The sequence below is a fragment of the Meyerozyma guilliermondii genome, genomic scaffold (assembly GCF_000149425.1).
Source record: "Meyerozyma guilliermondii ATCC 6260 scaffold_5 genomic scaffold, whole genome shotgun sequence".
NCBI classification, from domain to species: domain Eukaryota; kingdom Fungi; phylum Ascomycota; class Pichiomycetes; order Serinales; family Debaryomycetaceae; genus Meyerozyma; species Meyerozyma guilliermondii.
The window spans coordinates 339,415-366,952 of NW_001809796.1; the positions used below are offsets into that span (position 1 = coordinate 339,415).

The 27,538-nt window shown below is 44.0% G+C and overlaps 15 protein-coding genes across 15 annotated transcripts; 9 read left to right on the forward strand and 6 right to left on the reverse strand. All coding sequences in view use genetic code 12, as the record gives it.

Moving 5' to 3' along the window:
* Positions 1-329: 329 nt before the first annotated feature.
* On the forward strand, positions 330-1,871 carry HNM4 (Hnm4p; the record flags this gene model as incomplete). The annotated part of the gene is made up of 1 exon (XM_001483357.1): positions 330-1,871. The coding sequence occupies one exon, from the start codon at positions 330-332 to the stop codon at positions 1,869-1,871; it is 1,542 nt and encodes a 513-aa protein (XP_001483407.2).
* A 211-nt stretch (positions 1,872-2,082) lies between these two features.
* On the forward strand, positions 2,083-2,565 carry PGUG_04137 (60S ribosomal protein eL21; the record flags this gene model as incomplete). The annotated part of the gene is made up of 1 exon (XM_001483358.1): positions 2,083-2,565. One exon carries the CDS (start codon positions 2,083-2,085, stop codon positions 2,563-2,565), a length of 483 nt encoding a protein of 160 aa, XP_001483408.1.
* A 558-nt stretch (positions 2,566-3,123) lies between these two features.
* NOC4 (ribosome biosynthesis protein) lies at positions 3,124-4,722 on the forward strand (the record flags this gene model as incomplete). Its single annotated transcript, XM_001483359.1, has 1 exon — positions 3,124-4,722. One exon carries the CDS (start codon positions 3,124-3,126, stop codon positions 4,720-4,722), a length of 1,599 nt encoding a protein of 532 aa, XP_001483409.2.
* Positions 4,723-5,177: 455 nt separating this feature from the next.
* Positions 5,178-7,691, forward strand: MCM3 (MCM DNA helicase complex subunit; the record flags this gene model as incomplete). Its single annotated transcript, XM_001483360.1, has 1 exon — positions 5,178-7,691. One exon carries the CDS (start codon positions 5,178-5,180, stop codon positions 7,689-7,691), a length of 2,514 nt encoding a protein of 837 aa, XP_001483410.2.
* Positions 7,692-7,853: 162 nt separating this feature from the next.
* PGUG_04140 (RNA methyltransferase) lies at positions 7,854-8,624 on the forward strand (the record flags this gene model as incomplete). Its single annotated transcript, XM_001483361.1, has 1 exon — positions 7,854-8,624. One exon carries the CDS (start codon positions 7,854-7,856, stop codon positions 8,622-8,624), a length of 771 nt encoding a protein of 256 aa, XP_001483411.2.
* An 825-nt stretch (positions 8,625-9,449) lies between these two features.
* PGUG_04141 (uncharacterized protein) lies at positions 9,450-9,941 on the forward strand (the record flags this gene model as incomplete). Its single annotated transcript, XM_001483362.1, has 1 exon — positions 9,450-9,941. The coding sequence occupies one exon, from the start codon at positions 9,450-9,452 to the stop codon at positions 9,939-9,941; it is 492 nt and encodes a 163-aa protein (XP_001483412.2).
* A 248-nt stretch (positions 9,942-10,189) lies between these two features.
* Positions 10,190-11,104, forward strand: PGUG_04142 (uncharacterized protein; the record flags this gene model as incomplete). Its single annotated transcript, XM_001483363.1, has 1 exon — positions 10,190-11,104. The coding sequence occupies one exon, from the start codon at positions 10,190-10,192 to the stop codon at positions 11,102-11,104; it is 915 nt and encodes a 304-aa protein (XP_001483413.2).
* Positions 11,105-11,140: 36 nt separating this feature from the next.
* SSC1 (Hsp70 family ATPase) lies at positions 11,141-13,387 on the forward strand (the record flags this gene model as incomplete). The annotated part of the gene is made up of 1 exon (XM_001483364.1): positions 11,141-13,387. The coding sequence occupies one exon, from the start codon at positions 11,141-11,143 to the stop codon at positions 13,385-13,387; it is 2,247 nt and encodes a 748-aa protein (XP_001483414.2).
* A 770-nt stretch (positions 13,388-14,157) lies between these two features.
* On the reverse strand, positions 14,158-15,882 carry PGUG_04144 (uncharacterized protein; the record flags this gene model as incomplete). Its single annotated transcript, XM_001483365.1, has 1 exon — positions 14,158-15,882. One exon carries the CDS (start codon positions 15,880-15,882, stop codon positions 14,158-14,160), a length of 1,725 nt encoding a protein of 574 aa, XP_001483415.2.
* A 201-nt stretch (positions 15,883-16,083) lies between these two features.
* Positions 16,084-17,310, reverse strand: APR1 (proteinase A; the record flags this gene model as incomplete). Its single annotated transcript, XM_001483366.1, has 1 exon — positions 16,084-17,310. The coding sequence occupies one exon, from the start codon at positions 17,308-17,310 to the stop codon at positions 16,084-16,086; it is 1,227 nt and encodes a 408-aa protein (XP_001483416.1).
* Positions 17,311-17,412: 102 nt separating this feature from the next.
* Positions 17,413-18,873, forward strand: PGUG_04146 (putative carboxylic ester hydrolase; the record flags this gene model as incomplete). Its single annotated transcript, XM_001483367.1, has 1 exon — positions 17,413-18,873. One exon carries the CDS (start codon positions 17,413-17,415, stop codon positions 18,871-18,873), a length of 1,461 nt encoding a protein of 486 aa, XP_001483417.2.
* A 678-nt stretch (positions 18,874-19,551) lies between these two features.
* PGUG_04147 (uncharacterized protein) lies at positions 19,552-20,712 on the reverse strand (the record flags this gene model as incomplete). The annotated part of the gene is made up of 1 exon (XM_001483368.1): positions 19,552-20,712. One exon carries the CDS (start codon positions 20,710-20,712, stop codon positions 19,552-19,554), a length of 1,161 nt encoding a protein of 386 aa, XP_001483418.2.
* A 525-nt stretch (positions 20,713-21,237) lies between these two features.
* Positions 21,238-21,798, reverse strand: RHO2 (Rho family GTPase; the record flags this gene model as incomplete). Its single annotated transcript, XM_001483369.1, has 1 exon — positions 21,238-21,798. The coding sequence occupies one exon, from the start codon at positions 21,796-21,798 to the stop codon at positions 21,238-21,240; it is 561 nt and encodes a 186-aa protein (XP_001483419.1).
* A 152-nt stretch (positions 21,799-21,950) lies between these two features.
* On the reverse strand, positions 21,951-25,274 carry PGUG_04149 (uncharacterized protein; the record flags this gene model as incomplete). Its single annotated transcript, XM_001483370.1, has 1 exon — positions 21,951-25,274. One exon carries the CDS (start codon positions 25,272-25,274, stop codon positions 21,951-21,953), a length of 3,324 nt encoding a protein of 1,107 aa, XP_001483420.2.
* A 16-nt stretch (positions 25,275-25,290) lies between these two features.
* On the reverse strand, positions 25,291-27,252 carry YVC1 (Yvc1p; the record flags this gene model as incomplete). Its single annotated transcript, XM_001483371.1, has 1 exon — positions 25,291-27,252. One exon carries the CDS (start codon positions 27,250-27,252, stop codon positions 25,291-25,293), a length of 1,962 nt encoding a protein of 653 aa, XP_001483421.2.
* Positions 27,253-27,538: the final 286 nt, after the last annotated feature.

Below are 27,538 nucleotides of genomic sequence, written 5' to 3' on the forward strand. Positions count from 1 at the left end.
GTTTACTAGCGGCTATCTCATCACAGATATATATAGATTGGAGCATATCGCCATTAGTTGCCTTAAGCATAAATATTGCTGCAAGAGTTGCATCAGAAACTAAAATCTGATTTAACGTTTAAAGAAAATTTGAAGGCTTAGTTGACTAATTGAAGATTTGCACCCATAATAGGTTGGATCAAACAATTGGAATTGAATTCCGAAAATTATATTTCATTTCAACTTATCGATCGTCAATCCAATCTGCTAGTTCAGATTCCAGTCACTTTTCAGTCACTTTTCAATTTCTTGAATCACTGGTTTAAATACCAATTATTATTTATTGCTCCATGTCAGACAAATCTCCCTTCACCGTGGAACAAACTTCCATCACCTCTGAAGATGGACATTTGGTCAAAAGATTCGGCCTTTGGACAGCTTGTGGTCTTCAATTTTCGTTGATCTGCTCAGCTTTGGCCATTGGTACATTTCTCTCCACCGTAGTGGGAGTTGGAGGACTGCCTGTGTTCATCTATGGGTTCATATTGGCGGTTTTTTTTGACTTGATAGTCTGCTATTCGTTGGCAGAAATTGCAGCCGCTTACCCTCACTCTTCAGCCCAGGTCCATTGGACTTACTGTCTTGCTCCCGACCATGCCAAGTCAATTTTGAGCTTTTTTGTCGGGGTTTTATCCTGTGCTGGATGGATATTTGCTTGTGTAAGTTCCACCTATATTGCAGCACTGTTCATCTTGTCACTTGCAATCATGTACCATCCGGAATTTGTTGCTGAAAAATGGCACTTTTATCTCATTTACATGGCGGTGTATCTCCTGGGACACCTCATAAATGCCTATGGAGTTCGGTGCTTAACGTGGTTAACCAATGGTCTTGTGGGAGTGATAAATATTGGTACGCTTTTCATTCTTATTGCCTTGCTTGTCAAGGCTCATCCGAAAAGATCTGCCACTTATGTCTTCAAAGAACTCTCCAATGAAACCGGATGGAGCTCCAATGGACTAGTTTTCTTTTTGGGGTTGCTTCCTAGTATTGCTTCAATTACCTTTTACGACTGTGCTGCTCATATGACCGACGAAATTATTCAGCCCGAAAAAAATGTGCCTTTGGTGATGGTTATCTCCAATACTGTGTCGGCATTGGTAGCTTTCCTCGCAGCCATCGTCTACATGTTCTGTATTGTCAACGAGAAAAATATGGAAGCACCCATGGGTGGACTTCCCATTGTGCAATTGATGTACGATGCATTCAATTCCAACGCCTTAACCACCATCGGAATCTTGTTTTTGATTTTGACATTTGTGGGTTCCACCTACCTTTATTACTGCTCCACCTCTCGATTAATATGGGCATTTGCAAAATCCAACGGACTTCCTTTTGGCCAAAGTTTCTTTGGAAAAGTGTCCCCAACGTTCCAGTCTCCCATAAACGCCCTTTATTTCACCACCATAATTGGTTTAATAATCGGAACCATCATCCTCGGCTCCAGTACCGCTTTAAATGCGGTGTTGGGTTCCGCAATGATTTGCATCAATTTGTCGTACATTTTCCCCATTGCCTGTCTTATGTTCAAATCCAGCTTCTCGCTGTCTCCCAGAGTCAGATTTCCAGCCCTGGAAGTGGTTTGTGTGGAAAACAAAGACTTGCCATATTTTTCACTCGGTCGCTTCGGACTTCCTATGAACATTGCCTCGGTTATTTGGGCGTGTTTCATCATGGTTTGGCTCAATTTCCCCCTCTATAACCCAGTCACAACTTCCAATATGAATTATGCTTGCGCAGTTCTCGGAACTACCTTCCTTGTTGGCATAGGATTGTGGTTTGGATACAGCCGGAACCACTTTAAACACGATGTTAACCTCAAACACATATAGCGGGCTTATATGAATGAAACAATAATTGAAAACCTACCTAGTAGAAATTGTCTTCATTGACACAGAATTGCAACCGCATTTCAGTTAGGTGCAACTTGATTTGCAACCCAATCTCAGTGGACCTGCACATACCAGGGCGGAGCCCTGGGCCCCTCCACCTGACCGCGCATTCAACCTCAAAATTTTTCAATCAACTCTCAACTGCATCAACATGGGTAAATCGCATGGTTACAGATCGGGTACTCGTTACGCTTTCCAGCGTGACTTCAAGAAGCATGGTGCCATTCCCTTGTCCACCTACATGAAGACCTACAAGGTTGGTGATATCGTAGACATTAAAGCCAACGGTTCCATCCAAAAAGGTATGCCCCACAAATACTACCACGGTAAGACTGGTGTGGTTTACAACGTTACCAAGTCATCCGTTGGAGTTATTATCCACAAGATTGTTGGAAACAGATACCTTGAAAAGAGAGTCAACTTGAGAGTCGAGCACGTTAAGCACTCCGCTTGTCGTCAAGAATTCTTGAACAGAGTCAAGACCAATGCTGCTAAGAAGAGAGAGGCCAAGGCCAAGGGTGAGACTGTGTTCTTGAAGAGACAGCCAGCCAAGCCTAGAGAGGCTAGGATCGTCAAAACCGTTGACAATGTTCCTCAAACCTTGGCCCCAGTTCCTTACGAAACCTTCATCTAGTCGCTTAATGTATAATTAGTCCGCCGCGCTGTAGTCAATGGAGCTCAATGGAGCTCAATAAGCTAATCAATGGAACCGAAGTGAATGGAATCACTAGGTTAGGCTGTAGTTAGTCTGATTTTGTATACGTTCGGTTGTATGCAGTACTTTCGCATTCGAAAAATCGAAGCACAGGAAGAAGAAATAGACAAAAAGCTTAGCAATAAAGTTTAGCGATAGAATTAGCAAGAGTAGCAGAGTAGCAGAATAATAGAGAGGAGTATACCTTGGGGTCAGAAGTTCTCCGCGTCTGTTTGTTGTAACAAGGTTGTTTGCGCCAAACGCTTTCACCATTAAATCCCATCTTCTCGTATGAAAAGCATTCCAGAGGAATCTCGAGAGACTCTACTCCGGGGGAAATGTAGGCTAGTACGCGAGATTTCATCATATGTTGTAAAAACTTGGAAGGTCATACTGAAGAAGTGTGCGAAATCTGCCGCGCTTTATAGTGGTGGGAGGAGGCCGGGTAACCCAGGATGCGATGCTCATCGGAAATTGTAGAGTTATAGTACTGTAAAGATGGCACCAAAAAGAAAGGCCAAAAGTGTTTCTCAGGCTGGGAAACGGGCCAAGGGTGTTTCAATTCCCTCTGTGAGTGACGTGGATGCGTTGGCTGAGCCTATAATTTCTCAGAAAAACTACAATAATATTGTGAAATTGCTCGATCACTTTGATCAAGTCATTACGATTTTGGAGAAAAATGATGATGAAGAAGTGGAAAAATCAGGTCGAAAGATCGCGGTGTCTCTTTTCAACGTATTTGAGAAGCTCATGGCCGAAAGTCTTTTGATAAGCCGCAAATCGTATGATGAAAAGAAGACCTTGGTCGTCAAATGGTTGGTCGAGAAGTACGAACGATATAAAAACTTGGGGTTCCAATTGGTTTCCGGGACGTTTTCCGCCCGGCTCTCGATCCAGGTGGACTTGTTGGAAATACTCATGAATTTGGTGCGGTTGGAATCGCAGTATTTCAAGTCGGCACCTTCCGATCCATATTTTGCATCTAGAACCTATACCCGGGCTGTCACCTCTCTCATATCTCGTGACTGTGTTCCCTTGGGTGACGGGACCAGCGATGACTTTTTGGTTTTCGAATTCAAATCACTTTTCGGTCCAAATTGGGACCTTCAATTTTATTTTTTCAACCAGTTGGACGAAGAATTGAAGACACTCAAAAAGACTTTTTCGCCTGAAAAATTACAGCTGGTGTTTGCCAACGTATACACCATTCTCAAGGACCCTCTCGTGGTCGCCGAGGTGTTGGAAGACGCTCCGTTATGGACTAATGGACTTCTTCCCAATGGTGCCTACAAACGGTCTTCTTTCAAGAGCCAATTCCAAAAGGCTATATTAACCCTATTAACTTTTCCCTTGACCCAGAACCAGTACAAGTCAGTTTTGCTCATTCTCCACAACCGGATCATCCCCCACATGGCTCAACCTCAACGTCTCATGGATTTCTTGACAGACAGTTATAACAGCGGAGGAGAAATTGTGCCTATTTTAGCACTCAATTCGCTCTATGAACTCATGAAAACATTCAATTTGGAATACCCAGACTTCTACACCAAGCTATACTCGCTTCTTACTCCGAGAATGATGTACACCAGGTATCGGTCGAGGTACTTTCGTCTCTGTGATCTTTTCCTTTCGTCCACCCATTTGTCTGCAGCACTTATAGCTTCGTTTATCAAGAGACTTGCTAGACTAGCACTCACATCCAGTGCTTCTGGAGTGGTTATCGTCATTCCTTTCATATATAACTTGCTCAAAAGACACCCCACATGCATGATTATGGTCCATAATCCCAACGTTACAAATTATACGGATCCCTTTGACAACGATGAACAAGACCCTCTTAAAACGAAGGCCATTGGCTCTTCTGTGTGGGAACTTGAGACGCTTATGACCCATTACCATCCCAATGTTGCAACTTTGGCGACGATTTTCAAAGAGCCATTTCGCAAGCACAATTACAATCTCGAAGACTTTTTGGATTGGAGCTATGCTAGTTTGTTGGAAAGTGAGAAGAACAGAAAGTACCGTCCGGCTGCGCTTGAGTTTGAAAGATGGCCAAAAGTTTTCGGGCTGGAAAGCTACACTGGGTGGAGTTTATAAAAATTGCAAATAATGTAAAATGCAAAAATAAATTGAAAAAATTAAAAATCGAAAAATTTATAGACTTCAATAGTGGAGTTCATTACGACGACATCGATTGATCTTCATATGAATGATCGATAACTCCTTAGACGAACTTTCAGTTCTTATTCTTTATTCTGCAACATACTGCAGCATCGGCGAACCTGCATATGCACTACGGCATCCAATGCATATTTCCAATGCACGCTTCCACTGCAAGCTTCTGCTGCGCAAGCGCAATTTCGGCTGCCAACTACCCAACGGAATGACCCCCGTTTGCCCGTTGCCACCACATAAATAGCCCCCCACCCCACCTTTTTTCTCTTGGTGATATCCTGCATGATGTCAGGCAATTAATCCGTTTGAGCTCATCCTGCACCTAGCGTCCCAATCGAGACAAATTGAACGCGTCGCACCGCATTTTCTTCTTCATCATGGACGACCTGACAGACCAGCCCATCGATGCCGTGTTCGGTGACCGCGTTCGTCGTTTCCAAGAATTTCTCGATCGAATCGACTCCAATAATGTCGAATACAGGTCACAAATCCGCGATATGTTGACAAAGGGCAAATTCCGGTTGACGGTTTCTCTCGATGAAATCCGGGAATTTGACCGTGAATTCTGGCTGGGTCTTCTTAATACTCCAGCAGATTTCCTCCCAGCGTGCGAAAGAGCGTTGCGTGATACGGTGTTGACGATTTACGACCCCAATGATTCGAGATTTGACCACATGGATGAAAACCAGCAGTTCTATCTTTCGTTTAAAGGGTCTTTAGGTGACCATCACGTGTCGCCCCGGTCCATTACCTCGAACCATATCTCCAAAATGGTGTCTGTAGAAGGTATTGTCACCAGAGCGTCTTTGGTGCGGCCAAAAATCATTCGCTCCGTCCACTACGCCGAGGAAACCAATCGATTTTACGCTAGAGATTACCGCGACCAAACCACCTCGTTCGACCCAATTTCCACTCCGGCAATCTACCCCACTGAAGATTTGGACGGTAACAAATTAACCACCGAATATGGTTACTCTACTTATCGCGATCATCAAAAAATTTCGGTGCAAGAAATGCCCGAATCTGCCCCAGCAGGTCAGCTTCCGCGTTCGGTGGACGTGATTTTGGATGATGATTTGGTGGACACCACCAAGCCCGGCGATCGTATCCAGATTGTGGGTGTATATCGTGCCCTTGGAGGTGCCAATAATAATAGTTCGTCTTTCAAAACGGTAATTTTGGCCAATTCGGTGTATCCGTTGCATGCGAGGTCTACTGGTGTTGCTTTCCAAGACAAATTGACCGATATAGATATCAGAAACATCAACAAGATGTCGAAAGAGAAGAAAATTTTCGACATTCTTTCCCACAGTTTGGCTCCTTCCATCTATGGATTCGACTACATCAAGAAGGCAGTATTGCTTATGCTCATGGGAGGTGTCGAAAAGAATCTCGACAATGGTACCCATCTTCGTGGAGACATCAATATTTTGATGGTGGGAGATCCTTCGACAGCCAAATCTCAAATGCTTAGATTTGTCTTAAACACCGCAGCCTTGGCTATTGCTACAACCGGTAGAGGATCGTCTGGTGTTGGTCTCACCGCAGCCGTCACTTCAGACAGGGAAACAGGAGAAAGACGACTCGAAGCAGGTGCAATGGTATTGGCCGATAGAGGTATTGTTTGTATTGATGAGTTCGATAAGATGTCTGACATTGATCGTGTGGCCATTCACGAAGTCATGGAACAGCAAACGGTTACCATTGCAAAGGCAGGTATTCATACTACGTTAAATGCTCGTTGTTCGGTCATAGCCGCCGCAAATCCCGTGTTTGGCCAGTACGATGTCCATAAAGATCCACACAAGAACATCGCTTTGCCTGACTCCCTTTTGTCTCGTTTCGATTTACTTTTCGTGGTCACTGATGATGTACAACCTACAAGAGACCGTATTATTTCGGAACACGTTTTGCGAATGCATCGGTTTATTCCTCCAGGATTAGTGGAGGGTGAACCGATTCGTGAAAAATCGACGGTTTCCCTTGCAGTTGGCGACGAGTCTACTGCAGAACAAGAATTACAAGAACAACCAGTCTTTGAAAAGTTCAATGCACTCATTGCCGGCGAAGAGGCATCACGTAAGAAGACGCTTGTGTCTATACCGTTTTTGAAAAAGTATATTCAATATGCCAAGCAGAGAGTGCAACCAGTTTTGACAAATGCTTCGTCTGAGTATATCACTGAGACGTATTCTGCATTGAGAAATGATCTCATCGACATGAACCAGCGTCACACAGCTCCTATTACGGCAAGAACTTTGGAAACGCTTATTCGTCTTGCAACTGCACATGCCAAGGTTCGTCTATCCAGAACCATTGATGTCAAGGATGCCAAAGTTGCGGAAGAGATGTTACGTTTTGCTCTCTTCAAGGAGGTCACAAGAAAGTCCCATGCCAAGAAGAGAAGGACGGAGGAAGACAATGAGAGCGATGGTGCGGAAAGTGAAACCGACAGCGAGGAAGAAGTCATTCCTTCAAGAACAAGAACCAGTGCAAGGTTGAGAGAAAGACAAACACCCGAGTCCAATGCCACGGCTTCATCCGAATCAGCAGAAACTCCGGATTCCTCAGAACAAGAGTCGCTAGCAGACACTTCAGTTCAGCGCAATCTTGATAATCTTCATATTTCGACCGCATCAAACGCCAATCGTAATAGTGAGATTACGAACGAAAGATACGCCAAGTTTGTTAGACTTATGGCCGAAGTTGTGCGCACGCCGCTCTTCGAGAACGAGACCACTTCTTGTGCCATTGACACCGTTGTGGAAGCGGTCAATGCAAACCTTGCGCAGGAAGAAGTATATGCTCCAACCGAGAGTCGCGCGGCACTCGAGAGAATGCATAACGAAGAGAAGATATTTTTGACTGACGGAAAAGTAATGAGGATGTAATATAGACAATAGGAATGAGCATGATTGACTGATCCAACTGAAAAATCCTTTCAATCAAATTGAAAAAATGGTTAATCGAATTCAAAATCATCTAATAATTCTAGCCGCGCATCTCATCTCATCTCATCTCCACTTTTATCTCATCTCTCCATTTTCATTTTCATGGACTTCTATATAGCTCCCGAGGACGAGCTACTACTCCACAACTACCACACATTACCCTCAGAATGCAAAAAGTACTGGAAAAAGAGATACGACCTTTTTAGTCGATTCGATGAAGGTGTATACATGACATCTGAACTATGGTACTCGGTGACTCCAGAAGCTTTGGCAATATTTATTGCACGATTAGTGAAAGAATTGCTTCCCAATGCACGGAAAATACTCGATGTATGTTGCGGAGGAGGAGGAAATGCTATTCAATTTGCACACTATTTTCCATCAGTCGGGGCCGTGGATATTCTGCCCAATAATCTTCAGTGTACGGTACACAATGCTGGTATTTATGGAGTGTTGGATCGAATATGGACACAATTGGGAGACTGGAATGAGCTACAAAATAAAACAGACTGGATTCCTTATGGCATCAGAATGAAGAACAAGAAACTGAAAAATGAAATGTTCGACTTTGTCTTTTGTTCTCCTCCATGGGGTGGACCACTGTACAAGAAGTCAGGACAGTTTGATCTTGAGCAAATGAAACCGTTTAATTTGGAGACGCTTTGCGGGCAAATGCGACAATTTTCATCCAGTTTTGGCTTTCTTTTACCTCGACAACTGAACCTCGATCAAATCAGAGACGTTACTGAAAAATTGAAACTTGGTTTTTGTCGAACAATTTACCTCAGTAATGACGGCAGGGAAATTGGGTTATTGGCATTGTTTGGCAACGCCATGATGAAGGAGGTGAATATAGACCTGTTGATATATTAGAACATAAGAAAGCATACGAAACAAGCACAATAGTTACCAACTGATTGTCCGAAATAGATTATTGTCCGAAATAGATGATTGTTTGAAAAGATGATTGTTCGAAAATGATGGTATCTGGCTCAATAATATGGGGCTGCTTTAAAGTTCAAGTAAACATGGAAATGAATTTAGGATTCCATAATCATTGTTCAGTTCACCTTCATCTATTTTCACTTATTATTGCATTCATCAATTCTGTTAAAGTATGATTATCTCAACAGAACTCATATAGCAAAATCCTACTTTCACGATATTTCAACTCAGTAAAACCAAAATAGATTCAAAAGACTAAGAAGCTATTGAGCCAAAAAGGGAAAAAAGGAACTTAATTTCTAAAGACAGCGGCTCATCGACAAGATGAATAATCTTGGTGCCAAATAAGAAAGTTCAGATCAACAGAGGTCAAAATAGGATATTGTAATGAACACACTTCATAGATTTCGAATAGGTTATAGTTGACTCAGTTGCAGCCATTCCACGCAGTTGGAAAATGCAGGACCTGCCGCAGAAAGGCGGCCATGCAGGTTCCTACTTCGTGGCCAATGAGGCAACTCATTAAGCACTCGATGAGCGCCTAACGGTTAAGTACTTCCAAGATGGTTAATGCGTTAGCGTGCTGGTGCCGTGAAATATCACCGAAGAATTGAGAAGTCTTGTGTATTCTTATTTAAAGAATTATACGATAGAACAAAAAACTCTCGAAGTACATAGCTTTACTATCTTGACTGCCGCCCACTCACACATTCAACGTGAACGCTATAGGGACAGGCCTACGCAAGTTTACCCATGTCTTTTAGGTTATCAGTAGTACAAGGACAGTATATAGATACACCTAAACACCGCATATCTTTGATGATATCATATAACAATTTCAAAATGAAAATAATTACAATATATTTGACATTGCAGTCGTTATTTGTAACGATATCTGCATTTATCTTTGACGCGAAATTATTTGCAGAATGCGCTAATACTACTATTCAAAACATTAGATTATACAGACCGAGTACTCAAGAATATAGATTAATACCTGTTGATCCAAGTGGTTATGACATTGATGTTTGGTTAGGGTGCTTAGAGCAACAAGATATTTATGGTGTAATGACTATTTCATCCGAGAGTGATGATGAAGGTTTGGATAGCGAAAGGCAGGAATTACATGATGGGGTTAATGATCTGAACACAATTGCATTAAACACCACAGATATGGAAAACATTGAAAAAAGAAGTGAATACCAGTTAAAAAAACAGGTTGTGATACAAATGATGAGCCCGTAAACAAGCTCGGTGGATGTGTGACAGTAGTGAGTAAGATGCTAAAAGGTGCTACAACTTACAACTTATATGAACGGAAAGTGAGAGTTTATATATGTCCTCATCATAAGTGTGTTTGGGTTCAAATCTAAAGCCCATGTATGAATAGGAATTGGTACTCGATAGAGGCTAAATTTATTAGAATGTTATAGTCTTTCATTTCAACCTGCATATAGCCTACATTGCGTTGAACCCGACATTTTAACCCCCAGATGTCGCTCAAGTCGATTCTGATGGAGAATGCGCCATCGATAACGCGCGGCGATGTGCTGCATGACATGGATACAGTTACAGTGGCCGATGCAGAATCAGAAGTATCTGCAGATATGATTCTGCGTAGCTTTGATAAGATCCTCGATATTGTCACCAAACTTGATGACCAAAACCATTCACAAATTCTTTCAAATGAGGTTAATTATTTACGTCAACTCGTTGATAACAAACTTGATAAACTTGATAAGCTTTCAGCTATTGTGGCGGAAGTTCTTGAAAACAAAAACCAACAAGCAATTCTTTCATCTCTTCATGCGATGCAAAATGAACAAGACGCGCATAATGGATCCGAGGGTGGTGATGCCGCATCCAATGTCGATCAACCGGGAGTACATCTCGATAGTAATATGGATCCGGAATTGCATCAAGTGGCAGTGGCTGCTGCAGCGGTAAGGGCTCAACAGCACGTTTCTGGGTCATCCATTCTTCATCATCATGCACCATCAAATCAACATGCATCAACTGCATTAGATGGCGACGATCGCAAACGCACATTTTCTGAAGACACAAATGGTAACACCAGTAGTAAAAAACCGAAAATCACCATTGACTTTTTACACAATCCAATGACGGTTCGTGAAATCTACGATGAATTTACAAAAGGATTTCGAGGCCAACCTGCTTTATGTGAATTAGATGCTCGATTTGGCAAGCATGAATGGCGTGGAGATCTGCGTTCAAAACAATCAAAACGGTATCAACGACGTAAAAAACTTTGCGATGCCATAACTCGAGGAATGCAAAAGTACGATAAATCAGCAGACGAAATCATTGGTTATATAGAAGAGTTTCGCGGAGATAAGCTGCTTACGTGGGTGATGAATGGCAACCTTCCTGCTGACCTTATGGGATGATGGAGGCGGCTGCAGCTGCCTCCATGCGACAGCTTCATGCAACCGCCCTCATGCAACCGCCTTCATGCAACCTCGGTTGCACGGGTTCATGCAGCTGCACAAAATCTTGCACTAAAATATTTAATGGCATGGCTGCCAAATGTCGTAAATTATGTCTATATAAGAGCCTCTTTTTGCTGTTGTAAATTTTTCTTTGTTTCGGTGTTTCGTGTTGTGTTTTGCAGCCTATTTGGTGTACGGGTGTTCCCCCGGCATGACCTAGAAAATTCCATGGTCGTGCGCCAATTCGGATATATTGCGGTGAAAAGTCGGCAAATTTTCAGCTCCCTCACTAATATGTTAGCTGCTAGAAACTCAGTTCGTAACTTGGCGGGCAAACGGTTGTTTGCTCGTGCAAACTCCACAGCTGCCCCCGGTGGTCCTGTCATTGGTATTGATTTGGGAACCACCAATTCCGCCGTGGCTATCATGGAGGGAAAGGTCCCAAAGATTATCGAAAACTCTGAAGGTGGAAGAACTACTCCTTCCATTGTTGCTTTCACCAAAGAAGGTGAGAGATTGGTTGGTATTCCTGCCAAGAGACAAGCTGTCGTCAACCCAGAGAACACCTTGTTTGCCACCAAGAGATTGATCGGTCGTCGTTTCGAAGACAAGGAAGTCCAACGTGACTTGAACCAGGTTCCATACAAGATCGTTAAACACGAAAACGGTGATGCCTGGATTGAAGCTCGTGGCGAAAAGTACTCTCCTCAACAAATCGGAGGTTTCATCCTTAACAAGATGAAGGAGACTGCCGAATCTTTCTTGAGTAAGCCAGTCAAGAACGCCGTCGTTACTTGTCCTGCTTACTTTAACGATGCCCAACGTCAAGCCACCAAAGATGCCGGTAAGATTGTTGGTTTGAATGTGTTGAGAGTGGTCAACGAACCTACTGCTGCCGCTCTTGCTTACGGTTTGGAGAAGAACGATGGTCAAGTTGTGGCTGTTTTCGATTTGGGTGGTGGTACTTTCGATATCTCCATTTTGGATATCGGTGCTGGTGTTTTCGAAGTCAAGTCCACTAATGGTGACACTCACTTGGGTGGTGAAGATTTCGACATCGCTGTTGTTAGACAAATCGTAGACAACTTCAAGAAGGAGTCTGGTATCGACTTGTCTCAAGACAGAATGGCAATTCAACGTATCAGAGAAGCTGCTGAAAAGGCCAAGATCGAATTGTCTTCTACTGTCTCCACCGAAATCAACCTTCCATTTATCACTGCCGATGCTTCCGGTCCAAAGCATATCAACCAAAAGTTCTCTAGATCTCAATTTGAAAACTTGGTCGAGCCTTTGATTAAGAAGACCATCGAGCCATGTAAGAAGGCATTGAAGGATGCTGGTTTGTCCACTTCCGACATTTCCGAGGTCATCTTGGTTGGTGGTATGTCGAGAATGCCAAAGGTTATTGAAACCGTCAAGTCTATCTTTGGTAGAGATGCTTCTAAGGCTGTCAACCCCGATGAGGCTGTTGCTATGGGTGCTGCCATTCAAGGTGGTATTTTGGCTGGTGATGTTACCGACGTTGTGTTGTTGGATGTCACCCCATTGTCATTGGGTATCGAGACCATGGGAGGTGTTTTCGCTAGATTGATCAACAGAAACACCACTATTCCAGCCAAGAAATCTCAAATCTTCTCTACTGCATCCGCTGGTCAAACTTCCGTGGAAATCAGAGTGTTCCAAGGTGAGAGAGAATTGACTAGAGACAACAAGTTGATTGGTAACTTTACATTGTCTGGTATTCCACCAGCACCAAAGGGTGTTCCTCAAATTGAGGTCACTTTTGACATTGACACCGATGGTATTATCAAGGTGTCTGCCCGTGATAAGGCTTCTAACAAGGATGCTTCCATCACTGTTGCTGGATCCTCTGGATTATCTGAATCTGAGATTGAGCAAATGGTGAATGATGCTGAGAAGTTTGCCGAGTCCGATAAGGCCAGAAGAGAGGCCATCGAGTCTGCCAACAGAGGAGATCAATTGTGTAACGACACCGAGAACTCTTTGAACGAGTTTAAGGACAAGATTGAATCTGCTGATGCCGACAAGCTCAGAGCCCAAATTGGATCTTTGAGGGAAATTGTGGTTAAGGCCCAAGCCGGTGAAGAAGTCGATGCTAACGAGTTGAAGAGCAAGACTGAGGAGTTGCAGAATGAATCCTTGAAGGTGTTTGAGAAGTTGTACAAGAATAACGAATCGAACGAATCGAACAACTCTGGTTCTGAGGAGCCAAAGAACTGATGTATAGTGTCTTGTAAATATGTTCAGTATAATGCTGTTTTGATAGGTGTAGAAGAAGAAGCAGGTAAAAGAGGAGCCATGGTTAGATCTATGAAAACGGATTGCCTGCAATAGCTAGTCTCATTGTCAAGTATGTTCTTTAAAAAATTGTACAACTTGTTCTTATTTGTCAATCTCAGTAATTGTATTGGCTTGTTAGTGAACATGTGATTATTATACCATGTAAAATTCAAGTCAATTCTAGTTTCTTGAATATGTCAATTCAACTTTTGAATAATTGAACTCTAATTCTTTGAAAAGTCAATTCTACTTTCAAATAAGTAATTCTTAATTTCTCGAATAATAAGTCAATTTTACTTTTGATTAAGTCAATTCTTAATCTTTTGTATGAGTCAATTCTACTTCTGAATATGTTAATTTTAATCTCTTGAATATGTCAATTCTACTTCTGAATAAGTCAATTCTACTTCAAATAAGTCACTTCTACTTTGAATAAGCAAAGGTTTATATTTCTCACAATTTATGGTTGCAAGCATTTTGTAAATTATCGTATTTTTCAAAGCTTATTAGCTTCTTCACTATATATTATATGCCTCCACCGTGCCATTAATCCATTGTATGCTTTGTTTTATCCATTCATTTCATCCATTCATGCTATTTTGCTAAGGCGATGTTCAGTCATAATCATTATACTGAACATTAATCTTAAGAACATTAATGTCAGAAAATCAATTCTTAAATCATTTTGTCATAAGAAATCAATCTCCAGTTTATTCTCTGCTATGCCCATTGAGGTCCATTTGGACTCCCGGTGACCGTCGAAGCGAGCCCAAGCTGGGAGTAACACTTTTTTGCAATTTGTGACGACGCACTGTTCCGTATCTTTTCATAGCGGACAACTCTGAAGACTCAGTTGAGTTTGAATTTTTAGACAGAAAACTTTGAGAATTGGACTGATTTGTTTGGTGAGAATAGTCAGATTCCAGATTTTGCGAAGTAACCGACACTCCATCGGAGTCATAGTCAAGCATTTCTCCCAACATTGAGCGCCTGTGGAGTACATTCTGGCTAAATTCAGACCCTTCCAGAATACTTGATCCCGAAAAATCAGAAACGGTTTCGTATTCTGAAGATGAATCCCCCACATTTTTCACCACTGCCTGATACGAGGCCCGCGGCATTTGGGTGCGAATTGCACTTAAACGATGAAGAAGTGGATCTTGACCAGCCAAGTAGTTTTGAAACTGGTTGATTTCCTGCCGCAAAAGCACTCGCCGACATACAACATGGGCAAGATACTGGCGCCAAAGTTCAATGGTGTCGTTGGTGTCGTCGAAAAGTGGAGCTGTCATGCTCCTCCGCACAAAATGGGGAGGAACTGGAGGAGGTGTGGAGGACGAGGCCAGGGACCGGCGAGAGCCAGAAGCTGGAGGCTGGGAAGCCGAAACTGGAAGCTGTGAATTTTGATTCAAATTCTGCAAGTTTTGCAAATTTTGCATTTCTTGATTTTTTGCATTTTTCATTTTTTGGTTTTCCTCCATCCTTTTTTGCGGACTCCTTGACCGAAGATGCACCGGGTACGCCCCCGCCATCAGCTTGAGGTTTTCGTCGAGAAAAGGAACCGTTTCCGGTGCAACACCAAGACGGCGATTTGGGTGCGAAATGCTCACTTTTCTTTTTCCATGGCGCTTAACGCTGCCCGTCCGTTTGGACGAGGCGAAAAAACGATACTTGAGCTTTTTCGCCAACCGAGCGAGTCTGATTCGCAACCGGTAGAACCATCCACCCTGCTTGATGCGCACTGCATTTTGACGTGAAAGCGTCGAACCTTCACTTGCAGCGGCATGCAGATGGGGCCGTTGTCGGCGCCGGGTGGCTCTGCGGTTAATAAGCTGGTCTCTGGTGGAAAAAATTGTAGCTTGAGACCCCATAGATTCTGAAATGTTGGTGGAAGACCGGGCTACTGCGCTGTGGCCGAAACCAGATGTTAACGACTGGGTTGCAGTTCCGGTCTTATTTTGACGTGACGCACGAGAAAACGTCCGCCGTTTAAGCCGACGCTCTCTCAGCTGTTCGCTGACACTTAGCGAGTTGAGTGAAAGATTATCGAGTCTCTGGGCCACATAGGGGTTTTGCTGGTCAAGTATGAACTGGGAAAATCTTTTAGGGACCTGATTGAAAGTATCGTCATTCCGAGGGGTGTCAACTTTGACAGGTGCACCTGCAATGCCAGATGATCGATTTCCGGTGGAAGTTCCCAAATTAAGATGTGAAGTATTGGTATACTGAGGTTGTCCACGAAGCAAGCTGACGGTATCAAGAGAGCTGTGATGGTCACTAATGTTATAATATGGCACCGAATTGGGAAGTGAAGTGGACGAGGCCGATTCAACTTCCAACCGATTCATGGTTTCCGGGGTTGGTGAGGTCGGAATTTGAGATCCGGTCATTCCTATAGTCTGTTGAAGCGACTTATTTCTGTGATATCGACTCATGTTATATCACCAGCCTGAAATGCGTCAGGGAGATCAATGATGTGATTTGGGTGATCTACGGCGGTTTTGTGCAGCAGCCAAAAGGCTGGCTACCAGCCACCCGGTGCACTGGATGTAGATCTTTCAGGTGCACTGGATGCACCGATAAGCATTGTTGCTGCAAATGAAACGAAAACTAGATTAAAACAAACTATACCTGATCTAAACAGACTTGGCCAATCCAACCGCATCCTTCTTCAAGTCGTAGATGGAGTAGTATCTTCTCAAGAACGCATCTCCAACAATGGCGAGGTCACCGATTGGCTCCGGGAAGTCCATTGGAGTGAATACCGAAATACATGATCCACCCACTTCCAAAGTGTAGTCGTAAGGTGAAAGAGTAAAGTTGTAGCCGGAAAAGTTCAAGGTCAAGTCGGGCAACGAGTCTCTCTTTTCACAGTCAATCTGGTACTGGCCAGACCACGACTTGGTTGCGCCAATCTTGGTGTTCATGATCTCGGCCAAAGAAGATGGTAATGTGATCAATGAGGTTCCGGTATCGATGGCGGCTCCAGTCGAGGTCAACTCGGCGTACTCGTCTCCCAATCCAATTCCTTCAAAAGAAACTTCCCAGTAAGCCTTTCTTCTGACCGGCAACCATGTGATTTTGCCGGTGAATTGGCTCTTATCGTAGCCACCAAAAGTAGCCACTCCACCGTCATTTTCGTCCTTGGAAGTGTCGCCCAACCGGAACGCAAACACAGGCTCGTCCAACAAGCCCTGGTCAATGGCATTGTAGATAGGAGGCACGATTTTGTTGACGGAAATGGTGTTGTAAGCCAAACCCAAAATGCCATCAAATTTACCAAAAGCAAAAGCCAAGCCAGGCTCGCTGGTGGCTTCGGCGAAATCCTGCCTTGGAATGATAAGGTCTCCAAGCGCCAAAGTGTCTCTTGAGACATAACCTTCCATAGCTCCGGATCCGTACTGGATGGAGAATTCAGATCCATTAGCCTTGTAGGTGCTAGACGAGTCATGGTCGTATTTGGTGTGCAAGAAGCAAGCCAAAGACGAGCAGTCAGCAGAAGGAACCCACAAGTTTGACGACCCCGTATCCAAAATTACCTTGAAAGTTTGTCCTGGGGTACCCAATTGGATCTCGGTAAAGTACTGAGCATTGACATAGTTGCTGAGGTCACTGTCATATTTTCCATCAACAAATGGAACCTGCTGAAGAATCTGTTGCTGGGTTTGGTCGGTAATACCTTCGGAAGTTGAAAAAGCCGTTAAATACTTGGCAGCAAGACCAGAAGTGTACTCCTTAAACCGGTGAGCCGCCAAGGTTTCCTCGACGGGAATCTTGTTGAGCTTAGCAGAATGGACCGCTGCGTCGGCACAGCCAAAAAGAGCGAAAGCAACCGCTCCCAAAACCGAAATTGAAAGTTTCATAATGAGGGCAAATGTAAATTAGGTGACCTATGTACTGCCAGCGCCAATTATCGGCAGGACCCTAGATGCAGGAAGGAACCAATCCGGCAGAAAATTTACTGAATGTGTGCTAAATTTGTCGGCCGTAGCCGGTGCCCTTTTCCTGCACATATCCCAACCTACCTCGGTACATTTTGCTGCAAAATTCATCTCATGTTCAAGTCCTATGTATCGTTGCTGGCCCCCCAGGCACCGTTGAAGCTTGCGGGTCGAGAAGGGGGGTTATTGACCCTCCCGGAAATCATACTGAGCTCTGTTCCCGAGTTGAATGAAGGCGCGTCATTTTGGACAAATCCGTTGCTTCCATCGGGTCATCTTCAAACCGCCTATACTGCTTTAAATAAATTTGAAAACGTCGATAAGGTCCACTATAAGCGGCATGTGCTCCAAATGAAGAACCTCCGCTACCAGGTGGGTGAGGATTTCCTCAACTACGACCAGTGGAGTGGCAAATCCACCTTTTGCATCGACTATGCCGTGCCCGAATCCATGTCGGATCCGGACCATGAAAAGTATCGTCCAGAATCTCAGACCAAAGAGCTTCCGCCACGCACGGAATACCTCAACCCCGAGACGGAATTTGACTTGCTTTCCGACGATTCCAAGCCACTAATCATCTGTCTTCATGGTCTCTCTGGTGGTTCCTACGAACTGTACATCCGTGCTTTCGTGTCCAGAGTTACCGAGTACAATTTCGATGCCTTGGTTTTGAACGCTCGTGGCTGTGCAAACCACACCATCACCACGCCTCAGCTCTTCAACGGGCTCTGGACCAACGACTTGCGGTATCTTATCAACGAGCATATCAGCAAAAAATGGCCCAATAAACGGATATACCTTATCGGTTTTTCTCTAGGTGGAGCTATCACCGCCAACTACTTGGGTCAGGAATTTGACCAAGTTTACCACAATATTAAGGGAGCAGCTACCGTTGGTACTCCTTGGGACTTTCCCGATTCGCTGATTCTCTTACGAGAAAGTCTTTTGGGCCACCATATCTACTCGCCTGCCATGTGCCAGAACCTCCTCAAGTTGTTGAATGAACACTACGAAGGACATTTGAAATCAGACCCGGCAGTTGAAGAATTCAAAAAAAACCCAGCTGCTTATAGTGTGAACAGATTGAGAGATTTCGACGACGCTTTCACATCCAGACTCTTTGGTTTCAACGGCGCCAACGATTACTACCGTCTTGCATCGCCAGTGCAGCGCTTGCACAAAGTTCGAGTTCCATTGATCATTCTTAGTTCCAAAGATGATCCTATTACCGGCTACCGTACTCTTCCTCATGACGAAGTCAAGCAAAATCCTTATACACTCCTCATCACTACTACTGTGGGAGGACATTTGGGATGGTTTACTCTCACAGGAAAAAGGTGGTATGCTGATCCTATGGCTAAATTGATGAAGCAGTTGGATGAACATACTTGGTCAAAAGAAAGTGTTCCCCAAACCGATTTGCCCCGTGATTTGTCCAAGGTTTTCAAACACGACAGACTTGTACAAGAGGTTTCGACGCTCTAAAATGGACCAAATACCTTGTTGCTTGGTATACCTGTTGCCTGGTATGTCTTCTTCATGTCCTGTATATGCGCATGTCAATTGCAACACAAATCTCAACTAAGAACCTGCCACTAAGTCATGGACTACAGATGGATCAAACAGGTGAGAGCGCTTCCGTCACACCATTCACATAACGACGTCTTGAAGACAGACTATATAGATGTAAATTTGAAAAATCTGCGAAAACTCATCCACAATTTGAACGATCTTGCTGATTCTATAAATTCGAATTTGCCGAGCGATACGTCTCCCGAACGCCAAATTGCTTCCGAAATGCTTCCTTTGCACCAGGTGAAGGAGGAGATGTCGTGGATCAATGAAACTAGAGACAGAAGTGAATGAAACCAAGCATTAATTAAAATTACCCTACATTGTTTGACTACGATATCGTGGATTATGGATTGAAGAAAAGGTACGAGAGATACGAGAAATGGACGTTTTCAAGAGCGATTCGTGAATGTTTTGCAATAATGAGCCACAAAGAGAAAATATACCGTTCACTGAATCTTGACGATTGCAAAAACTACTACAATTCAGAAAGAGATACCATGAAATGAACACCAAAACTAATGAACCAAAACTAATGAACAAAACTGACTGAATTGAATGAAGTGAATGACACTGAGCAGGAAATCTAGTCTATGGTTCTTCCTCCTCAATATCAAACTCTTCTAGTGGTATGCTGGTATACTGGGTATCGGTGTCTTCCGGTTTGTATTTGATCACCACGAATGCATTCACCATAATCACCACAATTCCAGTAAGACTCAACCAGCCAGGAACATGTCCAAATACCACAAGATCACAGATCAACGAGAATATCATGCTAGTGTAACTTGTGAGAGCAGCTTTCGACGCCTTGACTCTTTGCACTCCAGCAGCCAAAGCTATTTGCATAGCAAAACCAAAGATTCCAATCAACAAAAAATAGAAGATTTGCTTGGCGGTTTTAGGGAACACAAACGAAAGAGAAGGTACGGCCAAAAGGCCAAATCCGCTCATGACGGCGGTCACCAGTGAATGGTAACTAACGGTGATTAGAGGATGAGCATTCATGCCAATCTTCCGAAGAATAATGTATACGGAAGACGATGCTAGGACTCCCAAGAGACCGAGGCCCGTAGCAATGAGCCTCTTTTCTGTGGAGCTGGATTCCAACAGTTCATCGTTACTTTTCGCAGCCTCACCAAAAAGAAAATTTGGTTTTGCAATAAGCAATACACCCACCAATGAGAATAGCGAGCAGGCTCCCTCGAGGATGGAATATCTCTCGCGGAGCAACATGTACGCCAAAAATGCTGTCACCATAGGCACCAAAAAAGTGATGGCTACAGCATCCGATAATGTGAGATACATGAGCGAATAGTAGAGACCAAACACTCCAAAAAAACCCACGGCGCCACGAACCACCAACAACGGTCTTATTTCTTTCGGTCCGAACGGAGCGTCTGGGATCGACTTGTTGAAATACATGTATATCACACAACAAACGTATGTCACCACCATTCGTACGAACAAAATTTGAAGAGGATGGATGGGTTTTGCAAACAGTTTATCCATTTCCAACAACTTGCAAGTGGTAACCATCACCGCATTGAATGCCTGAGTTATCAACAAATAAAACAACCCCAAATTCGACTCCGATAAATGAAAAAACTGTGGCCGTCTTGCATTGATATACGAGTGTGCCGCAGATAGTTTGGAATGAAATTTGTCAAAGTATGTAGAGTTGTGATGAGCTATCTGCGGCGAACTTAGCAGGAGATCAAATGAGCTGGAACTAGAAGGAGGTGGATCCATAGATCAATGAGTAATGAAGAGGGAATTCGGGGCGATGACGTTATCATGCCGCACCATGCACGAAATTAAGCCGCAATAGGAAAGGAGCCGTTTGACAGGTTGCGGTAATCAAGAAATAAATGGGATACAGAAAAGTGTTGATGATTACTACGTTCTTGTTAGAATGATTTTTGTTTTAATGATTTCTGTATAAATGATTATTGTTTGAGATAATTTGACAATGCCGACTATTCAATGAACGAGGCTGCAACAATGTAAACGAAACAAGTGAAAAATTAGCGAAGAAGCCAAATTGATATTCTTACGGCTATAAACTCCATGTTTGTGAAGCTGTATTTTCTTTGAACAGCCTCGACCCAAAAAAAAGTCTTCTAAGTGACTTGCTGCCCGCAGTCTTGGCTTCTAAATGCCCAATTGACTCAAAAATGACAATAACTGGATAGAACATTGACCAGTAAACCCGCCTTCATCCTATTACCTTTTTCTTTCCGTCCCTTTTTTGTTTCCTTTCCTTCCTTTTCTACCTTATAGTATCGTGCAGCATTTGCTACCGTCTCTCTCGTTCACCAACAAACTTGTTCTCGTGGCATATTCAAATATGTCGTCTACTCCCTCTCCTGTAAGTGCTGAGCTCTCCATGTAAACCTTGGCACCCATTTCACGAGCTGCTTGTTCTCCCATATGTACTTGAACGTATCGAGAGTCTGCAGTCGATTTACGAAGATCTTTCTTCAATCCTATTAGCATATAGGCTGTCTTTGGACAATATTTCTTCACTTCATCCACCCATTTGGTTCGGGCATTATCTAGTGAATCACGGTCGTCTATAGCAAATCCTATAAGGATGGTATGGGAATTATGATAACTTAAAGGTCGGAGTCTTTCGTATTCTTCTTGTCCAGCAGTATCCCATAAAGCCAACTGGACCGGTTTCCCATCGATTCTACAATCTGTGACGTAATTTTCAAAAACTGTAGGATGATATTCGGTTGGAAATTCTCCAAGTGTGAACACATACAAAAGAGAGGTTTTCCCGCAGGCTCCGTCACCCACAATGACAATTTTTCGCCTTACTAGTGCATCCATCTGACCAGCGTTTATTTGTATCCGGGCTTATCCCGACAAAATTTCGTCACGCCCTATATTCTCTGTCTCACAAACTAAACTACGTATTGTCACTATTCCTATAGAGCGCACCCATACACCGCAATTGCTAAAATGGTTGCAAGGTTCTTTTCTCAATTCCAGAGACTGCTCCTCAATGAAGCCTTGATATGGCTCACAGCGCCATAGTCGTCGTACACATAATCGAAACGATAACTAGACTCGATATCGTCTCGACACAGCCCGAGAAATTGGCTGAAACTGACTTCCATAGACAACACCAAAATCGTGGTTTGATAGAGTTTAACGGCAGCAGCTAAACCGTACTCTAGCTGGTTGGAGTTCTGTAGAAGCATAAATGCCTGGTAAGCAGCCGTGCGAATCATCTCGTTGTCTACGTTGGCTGGGAAGGGTTGCGGCAACGGGACGGACATCGAAGGGCTCATCCCAGGAAGAGAATTTGCAGCAAGATTTCCAGGAAGACTACCTGGAATTGAGCCGGAAAGATTTCCTGGAAGTGAGCCAGAAAGATTTCCTGGAATTGAGCTAGGAATTGAGCCAGGAATTGAGTTTCCGGAAAGTGAGTTTCGAGAAATTGGAGGAAGGGAATTTCCTGGAAGTGAGTTTCCTGGGGTACCCGCAATTGAAGCAGAACCATTTTCCTTCTCAAGAGAAAGTCCCTGAATTCCATTGATTCCAGATTGGAGTCCCATGCCCATTGTGGTATTTGCAAGAGTTGGAGTTTGTGAACCCCAGATACTTGCAGAGCCACCAATTGTTCCTGAACCAATAGTTCCTGATCCCATAGTTCCTGATCCAATACTTCCTCCACTCATCGAGCTGTTTCCCCAGATAGAGTTATTTCTCGAGCCCCAAACACCTTCGCTAAACGGACTAAAGTTGTTCACCGGCTGGCCCCAGAGCAGTCCTCTAGCCGATTGGGGCATTTGAGCTTGAGTGGGCATAGCTGGAGCAGTCACCGGGGATCGTATTTGGTCCATATCCAAGAAAGGTTGACTTGGAGGCTGAATGGGTAGTTGGGAGATAGACTGAGAAGGCTGAGACAGAATGTGAGACATTGGCTGTTGGCCCAAAGAAAGCTGTTCAAGTCCACTCAGAATGGCGTTTTGAAGATCGTGTGTTGGATCGAGAGAAGACACAGAATTATCTTGACGAGAAGAGATGGGATCAGAAACGCTGGGATTAGACTGGCTTGTCTGCGAAGGGGGAGCTTGTGGCTTTTCTTGAGTTTGTTCAACTTTTGGCTGTTGCTCCTTCTTCAACTGTTCCTTCTTTTCCATCATTTCTCGTTCCTCCTTCTCTTTCAGTTCCCGCTCCTTTTTCTCCTTCAACTCTCTTTCCTTTCGCTCCTTCTCTTCTTGCTTCTTCTTTTCAGCTTCCTTTTTCAATCGCAACTCTTCGATCCGCTTCCTCTTTTCCTCTTCCTTCTTCTGCCTTGCTTCTTCCTTGCGACGCTTTTGTTCAGCACGCAATTCTTCCTGCTTCAACCGCAATTCTTCTTCACGAGCTCTTTCTTCTTCCTCCTTTCGCCTACGCTCTTCATCTTTCGCAACTTGTTGAAGCCGTTTCTTCTCTTTCGCTTTTTCCTTTTGCTTCAACTTCTTGAGCTCTTTCTCCTTCTTGGCGTTCTCTTCGGCTTCAAGCTCTTCTATCAACCTTCTCGTTCGATCCTGAGAAAGTTTTTCCTTGTAAGCGTTCTTCAACCGCTCTTGAAAAAGCTTGATAACCTGGATCAAGAATAACCGTCGTATCTCCTGCATCTTTTCTTCCTCTGATATCTCGGATTCCGTGTCGCTGAGTTCCTCATCATACTCTTGATTGTCGTATTCAGGATCGTCATAGGTGTCGTAGTCGTACTCTTCTTCAAGCCGGTCTCGAAGCTCACTGAGCTGGTTGATACGCTGATCAACGTACTGTCCCACTACCTCCTTCGGCTGATTTTGTATATCTTCTGGAATGACAGGTTCTTCATCATGCAATTCCTCGATTTGTTCTCGAACCGTTCCCGGTTGTTCTTGCTGATTGCTGTGATCCTCTATTTCCTGAAGAGACTTGAGAAGGTCGGCTCGTTCTGACCGAGATCCAGAAAGTGCTTCCACCATTTCCACAAACGATTTACCATCATTATTGAGAAAATCGTTGGCAATTTTGTGTATGCCATTGGCAAAGTTTTCGTGAAACTGTTCTTGTTTCCCCAGAGTCATATCGTTAAACCCCCCCGAGATCATCTCGCCAAAGTCCTTGAGAAAAGCGGTTTTTTTGTCATCATTTTCCCGATCAGAACCTTCAGAAGATCCATTACCGGGATTAACTTGATTTCCAGCCTCTTGTATTTCCTGGAAGAGCTGCGAGCATTTATTCCACGAGGCGCCGGGGTTCTCTTGAAGGAACTTTTCTAGAAGCCCAGCTACAGCATTCGTCCATGGAGATGGAGACGAAACACTTTCAGAGTGGCTTGGGGTGGAGACATTGGAAGTTGTCGTGGGTTCTGGAGGACCGTCGGTGGAAGAAGTGATGGGTGATATGCGGGTTTGGGGTTGTAGGTCGGTTGAGCGACGACGGGCTCTGGTTTTCTTCATTCGATGTTCTTCTTCCAACATGTGGAAACCACCGAAAAGTAGCCCGGGCAATGCATTCAAATCCTTGATATCTCGCACTTCGTGAATAAAATCAATAATATCGTCGAAATGATTGTCGTATATCATCTCTAGCTCGGCTTCGATGATGCTGCTCCGACGACCACACGAACTACAAGTACACCCATGGTGAGGGGTTCCTGCCAAGGATGTGGAGCTGGAAGCAGGACTATGGTGGGTGGGTTGTCCTCCTTGCTGGTTCGACGAAAATGTTCGAAACAAGTCCAAGATCAGCTTCTTGTCGATCTTGACAAGCTTGACTTTTTCCGGTTCTTCCAACGATTCCCAAAACCTCTTCAAGTCCTCCTGCTCCTCGATTGTCAGGTTGTCCCATATGGTGGCGCTGAGATTGCTGTGGTGATCGTGGTGCTCATCTTCAAGACTTTCCACGATGACATCGCCATTTGGTGCCTGCTTGATTACTCGCGATGTAGGGTATTCGGCGTCGGGGTCGTTGATGGTGGCGTCTATGTGACGCTTTTTCGACTTCTTTTTCTTCTTTTTATTGCTGGTTCCATTGGAATTTGCACCATAACCTTCGGGTACAGCTATAGTTCCGTTATGTCCATTCGAGGAAATGGGCATTTCCAGATGACTTTCGCCAGCAACAACGGTACTTTCCAGATCTTTTCGTGCCTCCGGGTGCATGTGGTAGTCGAAATGCACGCCCTGGCCGTTTTTGAGCGCTACTCCAGGCTCGTCTGGCTCTTTCATGTTACTTGGTGAAGTTTGAGTCGCACAAAATTTTTGGTGTGGGGAGGTGAACATTTCACATTCTCCATTCCCAAAGGTTGTGTCCATTGCTATTTAACTTTATCTATTTCTCTCTCTTCTCCTGCACCAACTCGTTCACCATCTTGGTGAGTTCATCTACCTTGGCGTACAAGACAAACAATTCCCATTTGACCCCAGCATCTTTGGCTCGTTCCACTGGCTGCACTGCACACTCGATATCATCTTCAAATTCGTGCTGATTTATGGCAAATTCCGGATCCTGCTGCTCGCCCGCGTGCTGTTCTTGAAGCCGGCGCCTCGTCCCGTCGTCCTGCTCTCTCATTCCTGCCCAATTGGTGCTGACGTCGTCGTCAAATCCATCGGTCAAATCCCAGTCGGCGTCGTATTCGTTGGCATCGTCAGGAAGCCCCTTGTAGCGATTGTACTGGATCCTCTTGGCATTGGATATCTCCACACTGGTGATATAACAGAGCAATGGCAGATAGATCACCAACATCACATAGTAGTTGAGAGCCTTGTAGCTATTGTAGCTCATCACAAACGAAAACGGTAAAAGTAATACCTCGATCAAGTTGAGCGGAGGCACGAACAAGTCCTCATCGGGAGCCCGAATGTACTTGAGAGTCTTCTGGGCCACCAAACCAAAGTATTCGCTGGTGGAATTTTCCACAATCGAAGCATAACTGGTGGAATATAATGCAATAAGAATGTTCATCAAAATCACCGTGAGAAGAAACGAGTAGATGTAATACATGATCAGAGCATACGGTGGGACTAGAGGAGCCACATCGTCGAAACTGGCTTCGCCTATCACCGATTTGACCAACGAAATAAGAATCCGCCGTGTAGCCTCACTCTTACCGTCCGAGGCATCGAGCCCCAAGAATCCCTGCAAAAATCCCAAAATTACCACTCCAAGCATAACGAAGAAGATGAGTGATTCCTTCATCATCACCTTGAGCACCACGATCATGGCACCCACAAACTTTTGAGCGTCCAAAAATAACAAAAGCCGCGACCACATAAACGGAGCAGCACAAGATAAGATCCTGAACGACATTTCGTCGTAACGGTCACGTAAATGGCCGGTATTGTTGAGACTGAGGAGCCTGAACCCAATAGCCACCAGAATGATAGCATACATCAGATCGTTGAAAACGTTCCAAAATCGAATATAATTGAACCCAATATGGTACAATTTGATCACCTCGTCCAAAATCAGACCAACGGTGAAGAGATAAAAGAATACCTCAAATGGGTCCAATGGTTTTGTTTCTTGTTGGTTTGTGTTCAAGATGATGGTGTAAAGAAGCAAGTAGATGAAACTGAAGCCCACCTCGAGAATATTTTGGTATAAAGGAGTTCTCACTCTCGCCGGGTCAAAATGGCTGCGAATCGACAAAGAATTGACTCCCTTGTACAAAACATACGAGTGAGGGTCAATGCTGCTTTGGATGATCCACCCTCTCCAGAGCCAGCGGATACAACGCTGGTAGCCTGAAGAACCCATGACAATAGTCGAATGCATATCGACCGCAAGCTCCAAAGCAGAAACTGGGTGCGCATCAACCCCATTCAAAGCAATGGTATAACGGTGACAAAGCATGCCCAAAAACAAAACCTCATCGTTCCTGGTTCCATCTATGATCATAACAGCAAGTTTCTGAGCAGCAATGGCTCGCAAAGTGTACAAATAATTGTCGGTGAGCTCATATTCAGCTTGCTGCCAGTACCAGTCGCACACGCGAAGCAAACAAAATACCAAACTAGCCTGATATTTTATGGAGCTAGTTCCTGGTTTACCATTCCCTTTTCCACCAGCAGCCTTGTATGCCAATTTCAAAACTTTATCGTTAATAACGGGCGAGTTCAGCGAGGTAATTTCTTCCTCTTTGTACTCCACTGCTATCACCCGATCAATGAGTTTCTTTAAATTTAAACAGATTCGAAACGTTTGTTGAGCATTGGGACAGTACTTGTCAGAAAATGCCATGGGACCAATGTCATCAATGACACGGTCCTCTAAGTCCGCTGTGGTGGTCATGAGAAGAAAAGAAGGACAATAAAAAAAGAATGAAACGCGGTAATTGCTGCAGGAACAGAAAGGAACAGAAAAGGATCTGAATGCGAGGAAACTTATAAAGTGTAGTGGTTGGTTTTGTGATGGTTTTGGAGATGGTTCCTGGTCTGTAGAGATCAATTGGACATAAAAAGTATATTAAAGAAACTTCTACCTCATACTATTACCTTTGATTCTTTTTCCTCGATTCTTCGCCGAACGCTGCTTTTGGTGGCTTAGCTCCCGCGATCTTCGCAACCATTTTTATTCG